At 38.7% G+C, this 22,216-nt stretch overlaps 1 protein-coding gene and 1 pseudogene across 1 annotated transcript in view; both read right to left on the reverse strand.

Annotated features, from left to right (window-relative positions):
- Window positions 1–189: 189 nt before the first annotated feature.
- LOC137661756 (uncharacterized) lies at window positions 190–1,972 on the reverse strand (annotated as a pseudogene).
- A 12,068-nt stretch (window positions 1,973–14,040) lies between these two features.
- CLMN (calmin) overlaps window positions 14,041–22,216 on the reverse strand; it is a 77,851-nt gene continuing 69,675 nt past the window's right edge. Inside the window, exons 12-13 of the mRNA XM_068399217.1 lie at window positions 21,869–21,930; window positions 14,041–20,298 (exon numbers count right to left, since the gene is read on the reverse strand). Of these exons, the coding sequence (XP_068255318.1) occupies window positions 20,145–20,298; window positions 21,869–21,930 (216 nt within the window). The 3' untranslated portion in view covers window positions 14,041–20,144. The remainder of the gene's footprint in view (window positions 20,299–21,868; window positions 21,931–22,216) is intronic.

Below are 22,216 nucleotides of genomic sequence, written 5' to 3' on the forward strand. Positions count from 1 at the left end.
GGGAAGGGTCTGCACCACCACATTCTACCCTGTGACCGAGGTCAATCTACCTTCTCCACAAAGTGGTGGTGTGGTCACCTCTTGCCTCTGTGCCTATAAATAGGCAATGTTGTATTTTAGTTATAATTTGAGAGAAAACTTATGCTAGGCTTAACCTCTATAACTATTAAAAGCATATATGTTATCTCTTCAAATGGGATTAAACAACATTATCAATACGGGGAGGTTTTTGTGATAGCATAATTTTTTCGTTATTTTCCAAGCTTTGATATATAGGACAATGTTCAATAGTAAACATAGTATAACAAGAGCCAATAGAACCACAATGAGGTGTAGCATTAGATTTAGTGTCCCAGTTGCTTTTGGAGACCATCCAAAAAGGGTTTCCCGCCAGTGATGTTCCCCATCTTTCTTCACTCTTTCTAGGATATGGTGCATCTCTTTTGCATCATGATGGGCAGTAATCAGGGTTTTTGTCCATTGTTTTGAATTCCTTTTAGCAATTGATTCAGGTCATGTTGCAACAGTTCTCTTGTTAATGTAAGATTCATTCCAATGGGAGTAGGTAAATCTTGATATGACGTGTAGTTTAACTGTAGCAATTGGCAGGTTGTAACAGGAGCTGAATAGTTAAAGTTGCATCCTATAATTCTGGTAAAATTACAAATACAGATATTTTAGTGGTTATTTGTTTTCACAGTGGTGTTGTCTGTAAATATAGAATCACAAAGAGTTCTTACACAAACACATCCATTTCCAATACCTGTTAGTGCAGTTTCAGGGATTTCATTGGGGTGTATTTCAAAATGACAAACACTTTGCTTGGTGTCAAGACCAATGTCTTGAGCCTTAATGGTGTTACTTTCACAGATAAATTCCTGTTGTTCCTGTACAACACATTTATCAACATCGATAGTTTGCCATTTGTTTTTGTTTTGTTGGGCCCATACTCTTATGTTCCAATGGATAGAGTATAGTTCCATTGTGATTTAATCCTAATGCAATGATTGTAGTGTATATTGTGAATTCTCAAAACAGAAGCTGTGGCTTTACTGTTGGTGGGGTTGTAAGTGAAATGAACTAGATGCCATCAAGATTGGAATTTCCTTTCAAATTTAGTTGCATTATCCCAGATTATTTTTTGAATTTCAGTGGGCAAGGTGTCATGTTCACCTTCCTTTATAATCACTGCCACAGTAGACTGTACCCACAGTTGAGATTGAATACGGCTAAGAGCAAGAGAGGTCTTAATTAGGGTTGCACCTAGTGCATTTACAATTAGTTGGTGATCCTTTTCATTAATTCTTTCCCATTGGGGTAATATCTCAGATAAGAGCCATTGGTTGGTTCCCAATGCTGATAGAGAAGATCGTAATGGATATTCCAATTTGTATAAATTACTTGTTGTTGAGCTTATTTTGTTTGCTAGAACTTCAGAGTCCATGCTGTTTAATACTCCTAATCCTGTTCCTAGGATACCAGTCACATCTCTTCTTGATCATCTTGGAGACGTGAGGGTGTGTCCATGCAACCGTGCTAACCATCCTGTATAAGATCTATTCAGGAATGGTGAGCAGGTAGGTTTGATTGCAGAGATATTAAGCTGCATTGATAGTTTCACTCATTTGAGAGACCGTGATGGATTAAATAGCACTTGATGTTGGCCTGTATACTTGATGGCATAGGGTCCAATTTTTGATATTTGTGGGGAGAGACTTTTCTTGTCCTTCATAATTGTGGAAGTTAAGTGAGGAGTGGTAGGTGGTGTTGTGCTAGGCTTAATAATGTTTATTTTAAATGTAAATGATAATCTCACATCCTTGTGAGCCCAGAGGGAGATTATGAAAACAAGTTGTACTAAAGTAACATTGTACCAACAGTCCAACCTTTCAGAGGCACAACGTTTCATGTCTGCAGTGTTTGATGTAATGTTGTGCACAGAAATCTGTTGCCTTCTCATGGATAGATCCATTGATCATCCGGTGTTCTATCTTAATTTCTTCCCCTGCCATCCCCCAAAGTCAGGGAACTTTATTAACATCAGTTTCATTTTTATCTCAGCTCCATTCATTTTCCAAGTATACTTCGGTTCCGTGTATGACCACCGTGGAAAAACTTAGGTTTCCCTTAGCAGAGAGTGTTCCCATGGTCCTGGGATACTTAACATGAGCTTGAGACCATGGCCACTCTAGGGCTTTCTCAGTAAGATTCCTTAATAAAACTGGGGGAGTATTCAAAGTAAGCACTGACATCATTGCGATAGGTTTAGTGGTCCTGAGAGACATTGTTCCTAATATTATGTTGCGTCCCTCTAGAGTGTTCCATATACATGGTATTTTAACATCAGAATGTTCTTTCACTATGTCATATATTGAGCAGTGATTCATGTTACAGCATTTTCTATATGGTGTGTAAGAGCTATTGTAAATAATTATGCTATATACACATCCTTCAGTAACAGATGGTTGTGTTTTGCAGATCACGTTTATCCTATTGTCTGTTAATAACAAAATGGGTGGCTTATCTGTATTGACACAATTGTGCCTGAGTCCTTGATTGATAACTAAGTTGAGACAGGTCAGCATTCATGGGGAAGCAAATGTAATTGAAATCTTCAGTAGTAGTAGAACGATGTTTCTTCCTTTCAATTTGGAGGAAACTGCAAGACAAAAAGGTAAAGTAGACTGTCCTTGGTGGGGTTTTCCGAACACGTTACCCCATTAGAAAGAAGGGAAAATCCACCGTACACTAATTCTGTGTTTTGCACCATTGCTATCGGTATCTTCCCAGGGAAGTGTGCCATGAGGTTTTGTTAGAGTCATTGGCACAGTACCAATGGATGGTAGATTGACCATTACTGATTGTCCTGGCTGTAATGTTATTGGATGTTCCCTTTTCCCAGAAGGTGGAGTTCTAAGCTCAATTTATGTAAAGAATGCTGGGCTTATAGGGCTTCCCATGGGCCCATACTGATTATTCAATTGATGAAGTACTTTGGAGAGTGTACCAGTGTACCACTGGGCCTCATGTGGCTTAAGGCTTCTTTTCAGTAGGCCATTAGCTCTTTCTACCATCCCATTTGATTGAGGGTAATAGGAGGTGCAAAATACCCATTGAATTTCCTCATGTTTTGCCCACTCTTGCACCTCTTTACATGAGAAGTGTGAGCTATTATCACTTTGGATGACATCAGGAGTAAGTAGACTTGAGAACCAAGACGATAACCCTCGTATGGTATTTCGCTTTGCTTTCTGGCACTTAGTTACTGTAAGTAAGCCGGAGACTACTTCTACTCCTGTGAGGATATATCAATATCCCACAGAGGGTTTGAATGGCCTCATATAGTCAATTTGCCATGTAGACCATAAAGTTTTCCCTTTATTGATATGTAGGGGTGGTGCTTTAGCAGGGTGATCTGTTTCCAATTTTAATTTACATAGGGGGCATTCTCTAAGGATGGTTTCACAGGTTTTTCTGTTTAGAGGCCAGCCTCGGCTTTGAGCTGCAAAGTAAAGTGCTTCTCGACCTGTGTGTCCTAGTTTTTGCTGTAACCATTCCCCTCATCAATACCATTCAGAATCTGATGTATCTTCTGATTTTATTTCCCTAATTCTGGCTAATTCATCTACTTGTTGGTTCCAGTTTGTGGCTGGTTTATTGTCATTGGTGTGAGCTTTTACCCATCCCATCTTGAATGGTGTTTTTTTTGGCTATGTTTAGTAATAATTGCTAATCTTCAGTTCTCCAAACTGGGCAACTATTTACTTCCTAGTGTAGGGCTTCCCATTGACAAAGCCATTGTGTGGCACCTGCCCATACAGCGTAGGAGACGACGTAGATAACTTTTGCTCTGTTTTGTGCTGCTGGAACAACTGCTTTTAATTCTCCTACTTGTGCACTACCTTCACCTCCTTCTATTACTTGTTTGCCAGTGTTAATTTCTAATGCAGCAGCCTTATATTGCCGTTTACCATTTATTCTTTTTGTTGAGACATTGGTAAACCAAATGCCCTCAGTTGGTGTTTTCTCAGTGAGGGGAAGTGCATCTAGAAGTGGTGAAGGTGTACATGGCTGTTTTAGTGCTAGTAGGTGTTTATAGGCATTTGTAATTTGTAAATTTTTGTATGTCCTTCAGTCAATTGCATTTCATCTGCTACTCCCACCAAGGTAAGCATACTATTTCCTTGTGGTAGCTTTTTGTGCAATTTCTTCTGGGGGAGCAGTTCCGTTTAGGACCGTTTCTAGCAAATTAAATGGCCCTCTAGTCTGAACAGGTTGTTCCTGGTGTATTTTCTCAACTTGTTTAACTGTTTGGACTAAAGACAAGTATCTTTTTTCCCATTCGGAGTATCTCTGTTCTGTTTGTTTAAATGCAGTTGAACTGAGTAATAAACATCTCTTTGGTCCCTCAGGGCCAGTTTGCAATAGATTGCAGTGAGTATCATGTTCTGCAAAACCCCATTCTGCTGTAATAGGATCGTGGGGGTGAACTGGCCCCAGTGATTGATATGTTTTTAATTCCTGCATTGAGGTTTTGATTGCCTCTTCATGTTCCAGGTCCCATTTCCATGGTTTTCCCTTTCGTAAAAGTGATTACAGTGGGCAAGCAATGACAGAAAATCCAGGTACATCCTTCCTCCAGTACCCTAAGGTACCCATGAGCTGTTGTAATTCTTTCCTAGACTGAGGGATCTGCAATTGTTCTGTTTTAATTAGGGTGTCTGGTGGAATTGCTGCATAACCAAGTGCCTAAAAATTTTACTTCTTTACCTGGTTCTTGGTGTTTCTCGGGTGACATCTCAATTTCTGCTTTATGTTGAGCTTGCCGCATTGTTGTTGCTGCTTCCCCTCACCCTTTCAGGGGAAGTTCCTCTGATTAGAATATCATCTATATATTAGTATAGCTTCACATCTTGAGGGAGCAAGACTGTTCGTAAAAGTTCAGCAAGTGCAGCATGATCAATTGTGGGAGAAAGTTTATATCCCTGTGGGAGTCTGTTAAAGGTGTATTGTATACCTTCCAAGTAGAAACAAATTTTTCTTTATCCTTCTTCTGTAAGAGGACCATAAAGAACATATCTTTCACGTCTAGCATCACCATCCATGGGTGTGCAGCTGCTTGCAAAGTAGCTGTTAAGTTTGCAATGTTTGGTACAGCAGCTGTTAGCGGGGCTGTATTAGCATTCAGGCATCGATAATCAATTGTTAAATGCCACCTCCCATATGGTTTCTGAACTGGCCAGACAGGTGAGTTATATGGGGAGTGGGTTCTGGAGATAATTTGTCATTTTTCCAAATCTGCTATTACTTGAGAAATTCCAGTTTGTGCCTCAGCAGAAATTGGATACTGCGGGACATTAGTAATCTTTGAATCTGGGAGCGCAGGGGCTGTGCAGCGTACACGCACTGTTGTCTCCAGATTTCTGTTAGGGTTAGGGTCAATGTCTGAACCGAAGGACCACACACTGCCGTCCGGCAGGCGCCAGGTTCGGCCATTCAAAACATCGAAACCTAAAATATTTTCATTGTGTTCTTTAATTGCAAAGCGAGTAGACGACATGCGCTTCTCGCCTGGGAGCTATGAATTAACCTCTGCAGTTTGGCAAACAACACTTGCTCCGTTTACTCCAGTGACTTTAACTCTTTGCCATCTGGGTCGTATGCCCAGCTTCTCAGCATCTTGTTGCGTTAGTATTGAAATTTGTGCTCTCGTGTCTATTAGAAATTTAGTTAGTTGTTGGTGAGAACCTATGGGAAGCATAATACAAGGGCCTTCATTGGTTATCCATTGGTAAATATTGATTTTCTGGACAGGCAGGCCCAATAGCCATCCAGAGCCTACCCGTTTTTTTGGCTTCCATTCCTGCGATTCTTTTAATTCCTTTCACAGAGGAAAGTGAGGGTTGTGAGGTCCCTCGGGAGCCAGTTGCGGGGGAGCATTAGCAGGTGACAGTGCTATGTCTTGCTTTTGAAAAGTTTCTATCAAGCTTAGCATAAGTCCAGATGGTTGTCTATGAATAGTGGCTCTGGGAATACCCATTGCCACAATTCATTCCTTCTTTCCCAGGCCCTCAATTGTTGATCAATGGGTTTTGGTTTTCGAGAGTCACTCTGGGGTGTTTGCTTAATTTGTCTAAGATTTCGACCTGTATTTTTTGTTCCACTGAACAGATCATCCCATCCCATCTCTCACCCATGATTTAGGATGTCATGCATTAATTCTGCCCAGGTGGGAAGATGTCTTATGGCTCTTTGTGCGGCATTGTCGTCAGCCTTTATGGCTAAGAGAGCATTATATTCTGTGTCCCTTTTAATTTTGTCTCGCTTTGCAATGAGGTGAGGTTTAAGTATAGCTGGGGCTCCCCTCGTTAACAGTTTCAGTATGGCAAAATCTACAGTTGTTGAGATAGGAACGTTGTGGGGAGCACGCTCATGCATAGCCTGTGTACAGGCAGCCTTTGTCACTGCAACTGAAAGTTCCTCTAGAGATTTTATAGGTGTGATAGATGGTTCTCCTCTCTCTAGTGCGTCTATTCCTCCAGCCCAATATGCCACTCTACTTGTTATTGAATGGGAATCATCTGGGAGGTCAGGGCCAGCATTTAAAAAACATCCAGTCCCCAATACCCATTTGACTCATCCCCATTTAGTAAAATTCTGTCCCCTCCAGATAAGCACGCATGCCACAAATACTCAGTTTCAGTTTCTCCAGGCTTGCGGCTGTAACGTTCCTGTAAATTGGCCATTTGAATTGGATCGAATGGTATCGTTTTTCTAGTGCAGTCTCCCACTCCACCCCGTGGTCTGGTCGTTTCTTCTGTTTTTATAATTGGTCTAGCAGTGTATTGGGGAGGCTCAGACGGGTGGAGGGAGTTATCTTCCTCTGAGCTGTTACTATTTGAATTATCCCAAATATTACCATCCCAATCTTCAGGGGACACTATTAGTTTTCTCATTTGAACTGTGTCAGAGGGTTTTGTAGCTTGCATTAACATCATTTCAACATGTTCTCCTAGCTTCTGCATTTTTAAATGAGCTTCCTGAAATTGTTTTTGCAGTAGTTCTATTTTCAGATAGTAACAGTTCAGTAGCTTTAAGTCCCTCATTTCGCCTTGCATATCTTTCATCTTACTATTCATTTCTTTCTTTTCCTGGTATGCCTCTTCTAAATGCATTCCTAGCATTGTACAAATTATACCTTTATCTTTTCCATCCTTAGTTGAATTCCTTGCAGCATCCAGCTACTTCTCTATTGCTTCCCAATCACACAAATTTTCATGGATCCATTCTCCTGAAAAGCTGGGGTTTGGGTTAATACCGTGTTTTCGTAAGTAATCGGTGACACTACTTGCTATCCTGCCGACTACACCAATTCATCACGGTTTGGAGAGTGGAAGGTAGTTTGTTGCAAATTGTGTTTTTAAACAACTTTGTGCTAACAGCAATTTAGGATTTATTATTAGGTAAATCACAGGATTAGATTGTAAGGTATTTAATGACACTTGATCATCAGCCAATTAACAGAGTGATTTAATGAAAGTTGCTATAATCAAACAGTGACTTAGTTAGAGATTCGAGAATGGCAAGGTTCACACAAGACTTACAACAGAGTTTCTTAAATCAAATTACACACGCACAAACACACACACACACTCTCACACAAATACAGAGGTTAACCTATGATTTAGATTTTCTCCTTTGTAAATTATAATGAATTACTGGTACCAAATGATCTTTGAACTTCACGAAATCCAATTATACTGAATTACTCACTCTTCTTCATTGGCATTTACCAGCAGATGATCTTTGAACCCTTCTTCATCATTGGCATCTATCAGTGGATGATCTGTGAACCTCATGAAATCTACCCTGAGAGGTGTCCCAGCTCAGGGGGAGATACTGGGTCACAGCCTGCTGTCATCCTGGAGAGCTCAAAGGACCTCACTTGTGATTCCATAAACAGCGATCCTAAGATGATTGACTTTGGTTAGTACTTTTTCGTTAAGGCCATAATTCTTGCCAGGTAATCTTGGCACTTTTCAGCATGGGCTATGATCCAGGCAGGAGGAGTTTTGGGTATGTTTCCCAGGCAACAGGAGTTTCAGGAGCCCCTAATTGTCCTAACTCACTGTACCAGGACAAGAAGGCACCAGATTGTCCCAACTCACTGCACCGGTAGGCAAGATCAGAGAGTGCCAGACTGTCCCAGCCCACTGCGCTTGTAATTAACACAAGAACAGAATGTTGACTGCTCCTGACATCGCAACGCAGCCCAGGGAGGGTCTGCACCACCACACAAAAGATGGACATAAGTGGTGAAAATCTTTAATGTTACAGACCACAGTTTGCTTTGGTGTCATTTTAACTGGTAAATGCACAATTCAGTTTTCAATCTTCCTTCCTGTCCTTCACTAACACACCCATCAAAAAGCTCTGTTACTTTTCAGTAGTTTTCTTACTTTTTGTGCAAGGGAAAAAATACTGTATTTTACCATAATTTACCATCTTGACAGGTTACACGCACTTAAAGCTCAGAAGAACAGGCCTACCTATAGTGCTCATGAACGGTCAGATCTGTGAACTGACTGCTCATACAAATCACCACACCAAAAATGTAACGATATAGCCACGTGTGGGCAATATGGTCACTCTTGTGGAAGGAAATCTTTAAATAATGTAAATATACGTAGCTGGCCCCATTCTGCCTTCTCGTGGCACCTCTTTTCCATGATGGATGGATTTGGTTATGTGCTGTATTTTCCTGATCCTGTTTGCACTGTTGCAAAACCCTGCAAGATGTGTCAGGTGCACAAGTACAGCACCAGCTGACCAAGTTAGGAGTCTCCTAAGATCACATATACTTACACAAGGACTGGAGATCGTCCTTGTTGCCTAATAAAGAAGAATAAGATGATCTTGAATGCAATGCAAAGCCACTTCTTGCCAGTCACTCCCCTTTTAAGTTGTGCTGAAGGCAGTGTGTATGCAATGGAAGATCTGTCACTGGAGGTCCAGCCTCCCTCATTCCATCTGCACTCTGTCAGGGACTTGCCATCTTCTTTAATATAACTGTGTCTACAAGATCAGTATGAGAAGATAAAGCTAACTGGAGCACTCTCAGGTTCATTTAAACCAACCATAGTAAAATTTTTTCAGATTAAAAATGATATAGAGGCCTAGGATATTATCAAATTAAGTGTTTTCTTGGCTCAAACCTCTGTTGCTCTTTAGAGCACGTCTTCTGTAATGCCCATGTTGTTCAATATTACAGTATTAGGTATTTTTATAGCATTGAAGGGGCATCCTTCTGGTTTTTATGGATGGAAGAATAATTACATCCCATGACAAAAGCTTAGAAAGAGGAGCAGCTGTTCAGTCTTATCCAGTGGGAGCTGTCGGAACATATGGGTCTATTTTTCCAATTTTAGCTAAAGTACGAAGGAAATTGGCATTCTTGATTATTTCTAACGTAAAATAGAGCAGAAAGAAACCCTCCTTAATCCTCTGCAGGCCATGATTAAATAATGAATTTTATCCAATTCAAGTAGGTTCAAAGAGAAGGCAAGCAGAATACTTAAAACACAGAAAACGAAACACAGGAATGCCAGGAGAATTCTGGAAGTTATTTTCATATTAAAAAAGGCCGTCCTTCTCTACAGCTCCTTCCTCCTTGAGCCTGCCTGCTGACAGGCGTTTTTGGTTTAAAAGCACAGTTAGGATAAAATTTGTGCTATTCCTTATTATTCTTCTGTCACCACTATCCTCTCTCCTTTGTAAAAAATTGATATTATATGTCATATGCTTGTATTATGACAGATAACCTTCAGAGTTTAAGTCCAAATAAAAATTTGACTTTTACGTTGATTTCACAAATTTCTTACAAAGATTTTTAAAGAAAAGTAAGATGAAGTCATCAATGTGATACACAACTCTCAAAAATTCCACACATTTCAAACTGCTTGGCATTCAGTGTTTGGTAAAAAACACACAACCAACTATAAACCCAAAGCAAACAGGCCATTGGATGAAAAGAATAGAATAGCCCAACTAATTAAAATCCGGAACAGAATAAGTAATAATGTACCAAATACAGCTTTCCCCCTATCTTTAGTACTGGAAATACTGACATTTTACTCTATGGGATAACTGTTGTAAGACAACAAAAAACAGAGACATTTATCTCCCTTCTTCTTTTTAAAAAAATCTTATTAGTAAGGGATGGGGGGTTGTTTCTGCTTTTTTCCCGTTGGGTAAGGGTAAGAAAAAATTGTGTTTGGGTTAGAAAAGAGGAAAATTGCAATTTTTAAAAAAAATCACTGTGTTACAAGTAAGTGTCTTTGTTCATGCTATAGAACTGTGTAATCATGCTAGTGGAAACCAGGCTTTGTGCTTTTTGGCTTTACGGGTCTTACCAGGTTCTAAGATGGACTCTGAGGAGATTCCTTCCTGCGAGACAATGGTGACCTCTGTTGTTCCCTCCTGTTGATACAGCCATGATGCTGTTTTGTCACTGCGTCACACACTATTTCAATAATGCACTTTGAAACAAGCTGGCAGCTATCCAGAAAATACAGGCCGGAGTGTTGCATTCAAGTTTCTGGCCAGGAAAGAATGTGTCTATTCTGCATCCCACTAGAGAAAATTTAGTTTGAGACTTTCCTCTCAAACGGCCCCTAGTCTGGCTACCAGGTTTCCCAGTTCATAGTTGTGAATCACTGCAGAAGAGAGCAGTTGCGAGCATTTTGAACCACAGTGCTAATAATAACAGCTGTAATGTATTATGAGAAAAAGCTGCAGGTATGATTATGGAGGAGGAAGTTGGAAGAAGAAAGAATGAGTCTATTTTGAACAGATTCCATTCCTAAAACTGGAGCTGAGATTGTAAAAAGGTGTTAGGTTGCACAAACTTTTTGTTTGCCCCTAAGATGCTGTTTAAAAAAATTTTTTGGCATGCTTTCGCACTTCAGTGACCCAGACTTCATAACTCTAAATAAAGACGTTTTCCCTAGTGCAAGAGAAACTGCAATATTTTTAACTCCTTTAGTGTCTTTTTTTGACCTCTTTAAACTGCTGGTCTCTCCTTTTAAATCAGTATAAAAAAATGGGATATCAGCTCATTCACTCTTCCTATGTAGGGACGCAGCATGGATGACTACTGCCTGAAAAAAAATGTTGCTGTTCCTGATTGTGGAAAGCCATTGCTTAGCAGAAGCATAACTGGGAATCTATTCTCATCCATCACTGATTTAAGCAAGTCATGTAATTTCTGCATTTCACAAGCAGCTGCAATGACACAGTACAAAAGATCTATCATAGAATAATTAACAAAAGTTCCTAATGTCCTTGAAATACATACTCTTTTGTGCTCCTTTTTGACTGAGAACTGAGAAATATCACTTCTCAATGCATAAACGTACTTAGCTGCTGTATTTATCCTGATTATTGCTAACATGCAGAAAATACGTATCAGCAAAATGATAAATCAGTTTCCCAGTGTACAGATCAGCCATAAAAAAGTAATGCAAAAATAATCAGTTCAAAGTATTTACAGCAGATGGAGCTATACATTTTCCTTTGATCATATGTGACATGATATTCCGAGGTGAAGTGTACAGTTTGGCAAGGACAGAGAACTGCCAGTGGTACTGTCTAACCAAGGAATGGAGTTAGTCACTAAAAGGCATTTCAGAAAATATTGCAATTAACTGTCCTGGAAATAATCCTGGTAACATCAATAGGAATAGCAACTCAAGAAAAGATGATTGCTGCATATTGGTGTCTTAATAGAAATCACAGTGCAAGTCTAAGGTTTTCTTATATCTGCCCAGCAATTTGAAGTACTCCTGCCCCTGCTGGCTTTTGTTTACCAATCAGGAAAAATAAGCACTGAAGAGAGAACAAAGGTTTCAGTATACACTAGCAACCAGAATATAGGCATGACGTCCAGAGGTTATCCTTAGGAGGCCTGGGCTCCTACACAGACAGAGTGCATACTCAGTATGTATACTTGCCTGTGGTGGCTTATCTGAAATGAACCCTGTGCTTGTCTTTATTGCTGCTGTGATCCAGATGGGTATGTTTCCTGTGCTGCACTTGCATCTTCTTTAAGCTACAAAAATTGTGTTTACACAGCAACAATAAGGGATATTATTTTTGCAGTTTCTATTAGAATTACTTTTATCCTAGAGCAGTGAACTAGAGTTTGAACTAAATTTTGGATCCCATACTTGTGTAAAAACTTACTCTACTCCCACGCTCTGAGCTGACCCATCTTGCATATGTGAACTTCACGCCCCCCCCAGTCAACTTACAAATTCCTAATCACAGTGTCAGTTGAAAAAAAAAAAAAAAGAAACAGTTAAAAAAAAGTCACAACCTTCTTATTCTCCACTTAAGCATCATTCATGACACCAGTAAAAGCTACTGGTCTCAGATTGTATCTGGAGATTTTAAAGTTATGGTAATGAAGGCAGCACGGCTAACAGGACTGACTTATCAAATATCCCAAATTCTCAACAGCATTATGAATATTCTCTTACTACCTACAAGCACTAGGTCTGTGGGAGGATGGTCGGATAGACAGGTACCAGCTAGTGCAAGGGTGTTGAGAAGCACATTTGATTTTGTAGAAGGACAGAGGAACATTTACAATTCCTAAAGCGTGATACCCACCAAAATTTAATTAGAGAAGAAGCACTCCTACTCCATTCCCCAGATACTATTTTCTTTCTCTGTGTTTATCCAGTTTAGATATCTTTTTCAGGAGACAGATCATGGGGCTGATTCTGAACTGTATTGCATCTCTTGTTGTACTTTATTTTCCTTTTCTCATATACGGCAAAGGGAATTAAGGTGTAGGGGGAGGAACATAGTAAATATGAATCAGTACTGCACCTAGTAATTTACTAATCCACAAGTCTAAACATTTACATAGAAACAGGCCAGATGATAAACTGAACTGTAAGAACAGTATATAATTCAGCACAACTGTTTTTGTAAGCTTTCCCACGGCTTGCCTTTATAATGCCTGTTTCTATGCATTAATAAATTACTAAATATTCACTTTTACAAAATATTAAAATTCATTCTGTTTGTTGACCAGAATAAAAGTTTAGTTTCTTCCTCTAAAATTAAAAGTAACTTTTTGGGTAGGTGGGGAAACAATGCACTTTATGAATTTGCTGTGTTTACTGATGTCTTCCCTGCTAAGAAGTGAATAGCATTTCTGGACATGAAAATGAATGAATAAGTAAAAACAACATATAATAATTTTTATATTAGATATAATATAAATATATGATATACAAATTATATATTATAATGATAATAATGAATAAATAAATAAAATAAGAACAAACTGGTGATCTCTCCTGAACTGAGGTGTTTGAAGGTATTTTCTTGGGAGGAAAAGGACAAACCCACAGATTAACAGATTATATACAGGAAGCCTGTCCATTTATTTCAAAATTGGAGATTTTATAAAATAAAGTAGTACTATTTGCTAGTAAATACTATTCTTATTACAGCATAACAGTTTCTAAAAACATTTTATTTTCTAGTGTACCAACTATACACAAGAATATATTTCTTTCTCACAAAAATTAGCTTTGAGCAACAATTACAAACATTCACTACAAACCACTGATTGAAAGCATTCAGAAGAAATGTATTTGAAAGTACACAAAAATGCATCTCCTTCAGTATATCCTGATACCCCTCAAATCTTTCCAGCATTTGTTCTCATTTAAATAAGCATCATTCCTCACCGCTTGCCAAAGAGAAACATGTATTTTAAATATTACATTCCTCACTTAAAAAATATTTCTTCAGCTTAAAAGTCCATCATTAACTCTTCAGCAAACTAGCACTTTACAGATTACATTTTAAACTGGAAATCTTTAACAAGAAGGGTAAAACAGTTTCTTCAGCTTTTTGCACAGAATACAATAGCACGAAGTGGCATGCCTACTAAAATATGTTTTGTTTTGTTCAAGACAAAAGCAGAATTTGTATTTTTTTAATTACAATAAAAATACTTATTTGACTTGTGTAAATTATTTGGCATTAAAAAATGACTGCATTATTTCTCTCAAAAAATAAGCAGCATATAATTTGAACGTTACCTGATTTAAATCAGACCAGTCATTTCTAACTAAACACTGGTGATTTTCTGTTAAGAGTCTAATAATGGCCATGGATCAGGACCCCCCCTGTACAAAATGGTCCTTGGACACAGAGCAAATCTACTCCATGCATCAAAGAGATTCCAGGAAGGCCCAGTGAAAGTAATGGAACTACTCTGGGAATAAAATATTACCTGACCGGAACACAGCAGTGAAGGCCAAGATCTAGCCTTTCTTGGAATGGTAGGTTTTAGCATTTTTTACTGAGGTAAAATTAATTATTTTTATTGACCCTTCTGACCTTTTCATGAAGAAAGAAGTATATTAATCACCCAGGGGCCAATTTTATGTTCCAGAGACATAAACTTAGACATTCCCCTCACGGTGAGAAAATAACACAGGTCTCGCTTTCCAATATCAGCAGTAGCAGCTGCCTGGAAAGGAGTCATCAAAAGTGCCACTGAGGTGGAAGGAAGTTTTCCATGTCTCACATTTAGAGGAGGAAATAAATACTCTGATGTTCCACAATTTCAGTTAAGATAACCCTGAAATGGACTTGAGAATATAAAGGTTAATTTTTCACCCTTTGTGAGCTCTAGAGTTGTCAAGCAATGGACAGAGGAAGCAAGCTACCCCATTCAAAATATGACTTTCCTGCATAATTTAGTGTGCATATACCTCCCATCCTCCTGCATGGAGAGCTTCACGATCTTGGGGTGGTGTGGGTGGGAACAAGCCATACTGCAAGTCCTGTTTAGATACAAACCTGGAATGTGAACAATCACAAGTTGGGCAGCTGTAAATTAGTGTTATCAATGGTATGCCAGGAGAAGAATTTGATGTTATTTACCTGACAAAAAACTGCACAACCTGGAAATACAAAAACTAGGGTTTTTTTACCTCCATTTAGATCCACTACCTATTAGCTCAATGCTAAACAGCGGGCAACCTATTGTCAGGGTAAGAGCTTTCAGCTGTAGTGGTTTGGGAACTTTCACAGCCACGTTCCAGCCTGTAACCTCACCCTCGTCTTCTTGTCTTCCAGCCATTCATTCCCCGCTGCTGTTCTCTTAATCAAAAATGGAAGTAGGTGTTAACTTCCTAAAAGAAAGAGAGTATTGATCCTGCAGAATTTAGGCAAACAAATGCTATGCGTATGATGGGGTTGACTGAAGTCAGTAGGATTGTTTGTGTACATTGGATTTGAGGGGATCCAGCGCTAAGGGCAATGCATAGGCTTCAGCTACTTCCTGGCCTATGTGATTAACGTCGATTTAAGTCCTCTCGGGGCCAGATCCTGTAGTGTGTGCTTAGCACACAGATGTGTTGCATTAACTTCCACAGAAGTTGAGGAACTGAACACATCACTGGATGCATTCAAGTTTGAGCTTGGCAAGAAGGGAGTCCAAGTACTTAAAGCCAGCGAAAGTGATAATGCACTATTGTAACTAGTATCTTCTTAGATGGCTGAATATGATACCCCATACACTGGCCAAATTAATCTTCTAAAGCTCTGATTCTGTGGGGATTGGTGCAGAAAACCCTAAAAAACCCCTGGGTATTGCATGGTACCCCTGTAAACTCAGTGGAGCACTACCTGGATAAAGAAGTTACAGTCATGCTGAGCTGGAGTAAACTGACAGTCTCCATAAGATGCAAAGGATTTAAGTGTGTTTAGACACCAAATATCAACATGTAGAAATTTCAGCCTCAGGAAGTTTTAATGGAAGAAAGCAGCTTAATCACTCAGTATATTTTGCAACTTCAGCTGAAAGTTTAACATCACAAAATGACATATTGCTATGCTTTAAGAATCACACAATTGTATTCAATTATTTCCCATGTTTTTCAAGTTCATTAAAATCTCTTCTCCTGCTTGCAGTTTTCACTTTTCAAATGGATGACACAACCAATGCATAGCTTAATGTTCATTCTCGTGAGTCATAATTAATAAATAATCATATCACATACATAGAATTTTACAGGTACTCTTAAAATGGTTTTACAGTTCTATTAAATATATAGATAAAATAATCACTGCTATATAAAAAATCATTTTAAAACAGCTGAACTCTCAAGCTTTGCATAAAATTCTGTAGACACATTCATTACAATCTAGAAACTCAATAAAAATACATTTTAGAGCCCAATCCTTCAAAAATATTTGTGGCATTGAAAAGTGATTGTCTTTTTTTACTGTAATCTGTGCTTGCCCTATCTTTGCACTCATCATTTCCTACAATTTGGCAAAGGCTATATTCAATTCAGTTTGTAGGTTATGTTCTTCAACTCTTAAGACATCTGCCCCATAAATGTTTAGTGGGGTTCTGTCTTTGATAGCATATCTTTCCTTGCACTTTCTATAAAATCACAGTGAAACACTTTGCAGTTAAGTTACATGACTACAATAACATTGAACCATCCTATTATAGTTGTCTCTCAGTCTTTAATGGTGCTTCTGTGAACACCAAACATCCTTTATCCAGTGATCCACAAGCACTTCCTGACACTTAAACTTCACAATACTCTGCTACCCACACATTTGCTCAACAACAAGGTTTTAGAAACGGTCTTAATAGATTGGTACCCTTGCTTATCTCAATTCTGCTGCTAAGTCAAAATACCAAATGCAGTCAGTTAAAGCTTAGCATTTTTCAAAAACCCAGGCAAAAAATTTAGGAAAAACTTCCTTGTTCAGACAGTGCACATATCTATTGGAAAATGGATAGATGATAGATCGCCCACCAGCCTTTAAAATGTCCACTACCTCAGGCCAGTCCTCTATCCAGCAAGTTAAACAGGTTTTTTCATAGTGAACGCTTCACAGTGAGACTTTGAGCCTGTAACCTAAGAATAAGACACAAAGTGCAACAACCAGTGTTTTCAGAATAGGGCACTTGCATTGAGGGATTGGATCTTGCGCTGTGGAAGAAGAGATGCAGGCTTACAAGTCAGTTTAAGTGGGGGATGTAATTTTTTGCAGTTTCAAGTAATAGCAAAAACCCTGAAGAGTTCAGTCTCTTTTCATGCACAGTTGACCATGACCGTATAATCACTCTTAACTCTTTAGCCTGGATCTTCTTACCCATGGAATGACTAAGGTAGACTGCTTCTGTTATAGCAAAAAACCCAACAAAACGAACCCAAATATGGAAAGCAACTTCATACCAAGTATCATGGACTAATTTAGTATTTTTTTCATCTATTTTGCATGGAAGAAACAATCTCCATCTCTTAATGGGATAGGCTGGAAAGCGTACATCAGTTTAAACATTGGGTGAGATGATCAAGACAATTGCTGTGTGCTGTTTGACATTTAAACTGCTCATTTCACTGTTTCACTCACTGTTCGTCAGTGGGAGGTAAGAAAGAAAATCCTGTGTTTTCTCCTTCTTGAAAGAAAATACTGTGTAATGAAATTCCCAGCATCAGTGCATTCTCATTCACATTTCCATTCTTTATGGATGTCAGTTGTTTAGATGAGACATCCAAAGACCTCCTCATTCTGATTAATTTTCTTGGGAGGAAGGAGAGAAGACAAGAAGGCAGCTTATTTTATTTGACTGAACTTTGATATCTGTAATGTTCTATGAAGAGACTGTAATCCAACTCCAGATAATCTCTGCTGAAGACTAAGAAGACTAAGAAATGTGGAAGAACCAGAGAATAAGATACAAAGGCTCAGAAAAAGTTGTCATAAACCAACAGAGCCTATGAGGAGTGGCACATAATGAAGAGCTGTCAACAGTTTTGCTCCAAACTAATGTACATTGCTACTTGCTGCTATTAAATAGCTGCCATGCCCCAGCCTGGTATTCACTGTTTTTCAGGATAAGGATATAAAGTTTCTTGTGTTAAGTTTTATTCTTTCAGAGAAAAAGCACCAGCCCTTCAATGTTATATTTTAGCCTACTTCAAGAAAGCATCTTCAAAAATTCTAACATAGGTTTTCTTTTGGAAGAAAGTATCACTGTCTTCATCAACAAGCACAAATAGATTCGTGCATCACAAGTCAGATGATTCAAAATGCTGAACATTTTCATCAGCAAGATGAAAGACTATTTTTTTTCCTTATGTTGATTTACACTGAATTAAGTTGGGAAGTTTGGATCTGTTCCTCACCAAGCACAAATGATCTTATTTTTAGGTTCATGGCATGGGCTGAATCCAGCTCTAGTCAACGGTGACAGGACAGAATAGAAAAGATTTCAGCTTTCTGTTGACTGAAAGAGGTTCAGGTTTTTACCTTCAATGTTTAAGAACTCCTGCCATGCACTGCTGCTAGTGAATTCTAACTGCAGCTTGGAAGAAAAATCCCAGGGAAACAAAAGGCTTATACAGAAGAATGAAGTGTGATGGACGGTTAGGATTACCCCAGCAGATGACATGACTAAAACCAGGTTTTAAATACCTGCAAATAAATTGCTATATATTCTGATGTGTCCTGACACCACGTACCATTAGTTCAGCTGAAAACTAAGCCAGGGTGAGATACACCTTATGCTAAAACAAAATATGTAAAACTTACAGCCACGTGTTGTAACTTTCACTCAAACTAAATTATGAAACCTCTCATTTTATGAAGCACATTGCAGTCAACCTTACAAATTTTCAAGTGGAAGCAGTAACACGACGTAGTCTCATAAAGTGTACTATGAAACTAAAAATGTGCCGATGAAAAGCAGTGACTTCGCTAAAAGTGACACAGAGAAAAGTTACTGCTATTAAATTGAATTTGAAGCCTTCTCTTTTGTCCTGTAATGCACAGGTACACCTTCTCTGGCAAAAATCCTACATCCAATATCCTAAAGTGATCACTGATGTGGACAAAAATTACAAGATGCAGAAGTGGCTCAACTGTGTCTATGGACAAGCCACAGAAGTCTCTTCAGTTGCACTAGAAAGTCAATACCTGCTGTCAACATTTCTCTGTATTTAGTTTTACATCTGTCTCTATTTCTTTCTCTATTGATTTGGGCACTTAAAGGATATTTCTAATCCTTTTACCATGCACTTGTGCCTTAACAGTAGCCTCAGCAAATTAAGTTACCTATTATTTTTTGTATCTTCAAAAAAAGAGAAATCTTCATATGATCCGTGAAGCAGCAGAGAAAAGGAAGCAGAAGCAGCCTCAGAAGCAGTGAGGTACTTTTTTAAAAAAACGAAACCAAAACCATGGTATCTGTTCCTAATAAAATTATTAAGCTTTTTGAACATCTTTTCAAAGATGGCCACCATCAGTAATGTACAAAAAGTGTGTTTCTTCAGGTATTCTCTACAGAAGTTTCTGGACTAAGATTTCCCGTATGATCCCTCCTAAGACGCAGCTAGCATGTATGTTCTTCACACTTCTCCACACCCAATTTATTCCTGCGAATGAAACATAACAAAAGGTGCACGACAAAAATTAATTTAAATCCTAAAAAACCAAATTCCCGTACTGAAATAAACCTTCAGCCTGGTTTTGTTGCTCCACTGGATTGCCATCAGAATTGTAATCAATTCCTGGGGTAAGCATGTTCCACCACCTGCAGCTCTGCTCTGCCTCCAGCTCTCTCAAAGAATTCCATGGAAAATGCGAAAAAGCATTTCTAGCCTTGCCCTTGCAGGTGGGCCAGGTTCCTAGGCAAGTCAACACCACCCCTCTTCCACAGCTGTCAGGCCCTACTTAAATAAATGAAGCCAGAAGAATAATTTTTGAAGACTAGAGCTCTGAATTGTTCATATTTCTACTGATAATTATCTGGTTTTATTTAGCATCTTATAAAGCAAGGCACAAATGTACAAAACTGCGTCTACTAAATCAGGTAATTTTTATATATATTTACACAACTATCATAATATAAAATGTGCTTAGACACTGTCATAGCACAACAGTAGAGGAACTGAGGACAACCTGATAATAAACACAAATACCAGGTCCTACATTTCTGTTTGTGCTTCACCTGAAGGAACATATTCATATGCAGATACACAAAGCAATCCAGCCACCGTCCTTTATTTTTCCACACCTCAGAGAGATCAAACTTTGTTGCTAAGAAGCTGTGGAAGGAGTAAAAGGCAGTAGACCAGCACCCAGAAGAAAATGATGAAGTAGAATAGCTCTGGCTGCTCAACAATCGTAATCTCATGAGTTGGTGCTGGAGTCTCACTTGCTTCCAAGTCCTTTTTCTTCCTGAAAACAGGAGCGAATTTGGTAAGAGGCAGGAAAAAGAAGAAAAAACCCTCACTGTTAACATCTACTGTAAAGGCCAGAGGGCAGACTAAAAGCAGTTTAATGAACCATTTCAATCTAGTCAGTTGGAGTCTCAGCTAGAGTATGAGGTGCATAATCGGCTTTAGCAGTGTGTTTCCTTAGGAGCCAACCTACATAGCAATTAATCCTCTGAAAACTCTGGACAAATTCTCCGATCGTTTAAATACATGCCATTACAGTACATTTCTTTATGTAAGGTGATTTCCGTCAGTCAAAAAGATACTCTTTTTATGTAAAGAACAGCAAACATAGCTTTGGCCAACACACCACACTTCCACAATCTTACTTATACACTGTATCTGACTTGATATACTTTCCCCAAATCATCTACTTTCAGAGCTTCTCATGTCAGACACCAGAACATTAAACAGAAAAAGCCCAAGACTTCCAGAAATGAACTAGCAGTTGGGGTTTTGTTGGACAACTCCAAAATTCCAACTTTCCAAAATTCCAACTTTCCAAATTTCCAATTGCAGTTCATAAAGGCAAAGCCTGATGGACTCTGCCAGCACCACTGGGCACATAAGACAAGAGAAGGTCTTATTTTAAAAGGCACAAGACGGTACACTCATTTTTATAATTTTATAATATTATATGAATCACCCTCTGGTAGACTTTGTTTTAATCTACTTTTGGAGAAAACTGTTTTTTGGCCTGTTTTAATGAGTCCTTTTTCTGGCTTGGAGCATCCTACTTGCTCAGATATTACACTGGATATATACCTGAGTATTACACAAAACTTGCTCAATGTCAGCAGTCTGCAAACAGGCATAACTGTGACAGCTATTCATGTATTTTTTTAACAGAAGCATAAGTGAGACCCGGACACTGGATCCCGATAATATTTTGTGTGTTTTGTGCATTTAAATGCAACCATTATTTTAACTAGAAGTTCTGGGAGGTACTATTCAGTATCAACTGAGAGGGAAAATCTAAAGCAATCCTTGTTTCTTACAGATATGTAGACCCTAATACCAAAGGGATACACACTGTGCATTCAGGATCCATCACCCTAAGTCTAAATTAAACACACATACAAATTATAAGAACTCATGGGTGCTCTAACAGAGGTCAGAACTCCCCTGAAGTATTGTGTTTCCCTAGCACTGACCACAATAAACAATGTCTTGACAGTCTTCCAAACCTGGAAAGAGTCATCACTGCCAGAGGGCCTCATATTTGAAGTCCTCCCACTCTTTTCTTGGTCTGAAATATCCACCATGTGGGGAGAGTGCTCACAATCTTGCTTAGGCAGATAAATCTTTCCTCTCAAGTCAAGAAAAAGCATTTTAGTCAAGGGGGGGATTGAGCAGTAAAGAAGTTTTGTATTTTACACCTATGGGAAATACGGACTCTGAGCCATTACAGAAGACATCCAGTCAGTCTCTGCCATTAAAGTTAATTTTCATTTCCCTTTGTAGCATTGTTAGAAGCACCTAGGAGTTATCGATTCCTTGCAAAAGGCTTTGACTGAACAAGAACGACTCACCTGATGATTAATGGATTTTCACCTGTATCTGTCATCTTCTGCTCATTTACACCATAGGTTTCCTTAAACAAACCAGGAATAGATTATATAAAAAAAATAAAATTCAGCATCTCACAAAGATGGTAATTGTGTGTGTATTTTATGCAGAGTATGTCTAACGTTTGCTCAAATAAAATGAAAGTGTGCTTATAAATGTGCTGCCAGCACATCCACCACTGCAGTCTGGTACACACACAGAAAAGGAGAAAAGTTGTGAAAAAAGAAGTTTTTTTTGCTTTCAACTGCTTTCCTTCAGTTGAATAAAGCTCCCCTCATTGATATATATTTCTAGTAGCTCTGACAGCATTG

Source organism: Nyctibius grandis, chromosome 4, assembly GCF_013368605.1.
Source record: "Nyctibius grandis isolate bNycGra1 chromosome 4, bNycGra1.pri, whole genome shotgun sequence".
In the NCBI taxonomy this organism is placed as follows: Eukaryota; Metazoa; Chordata; class Aves; order Nyctibiiformes; family Nyctibiidae; genus Nyctibius; species Nyctibius grandis.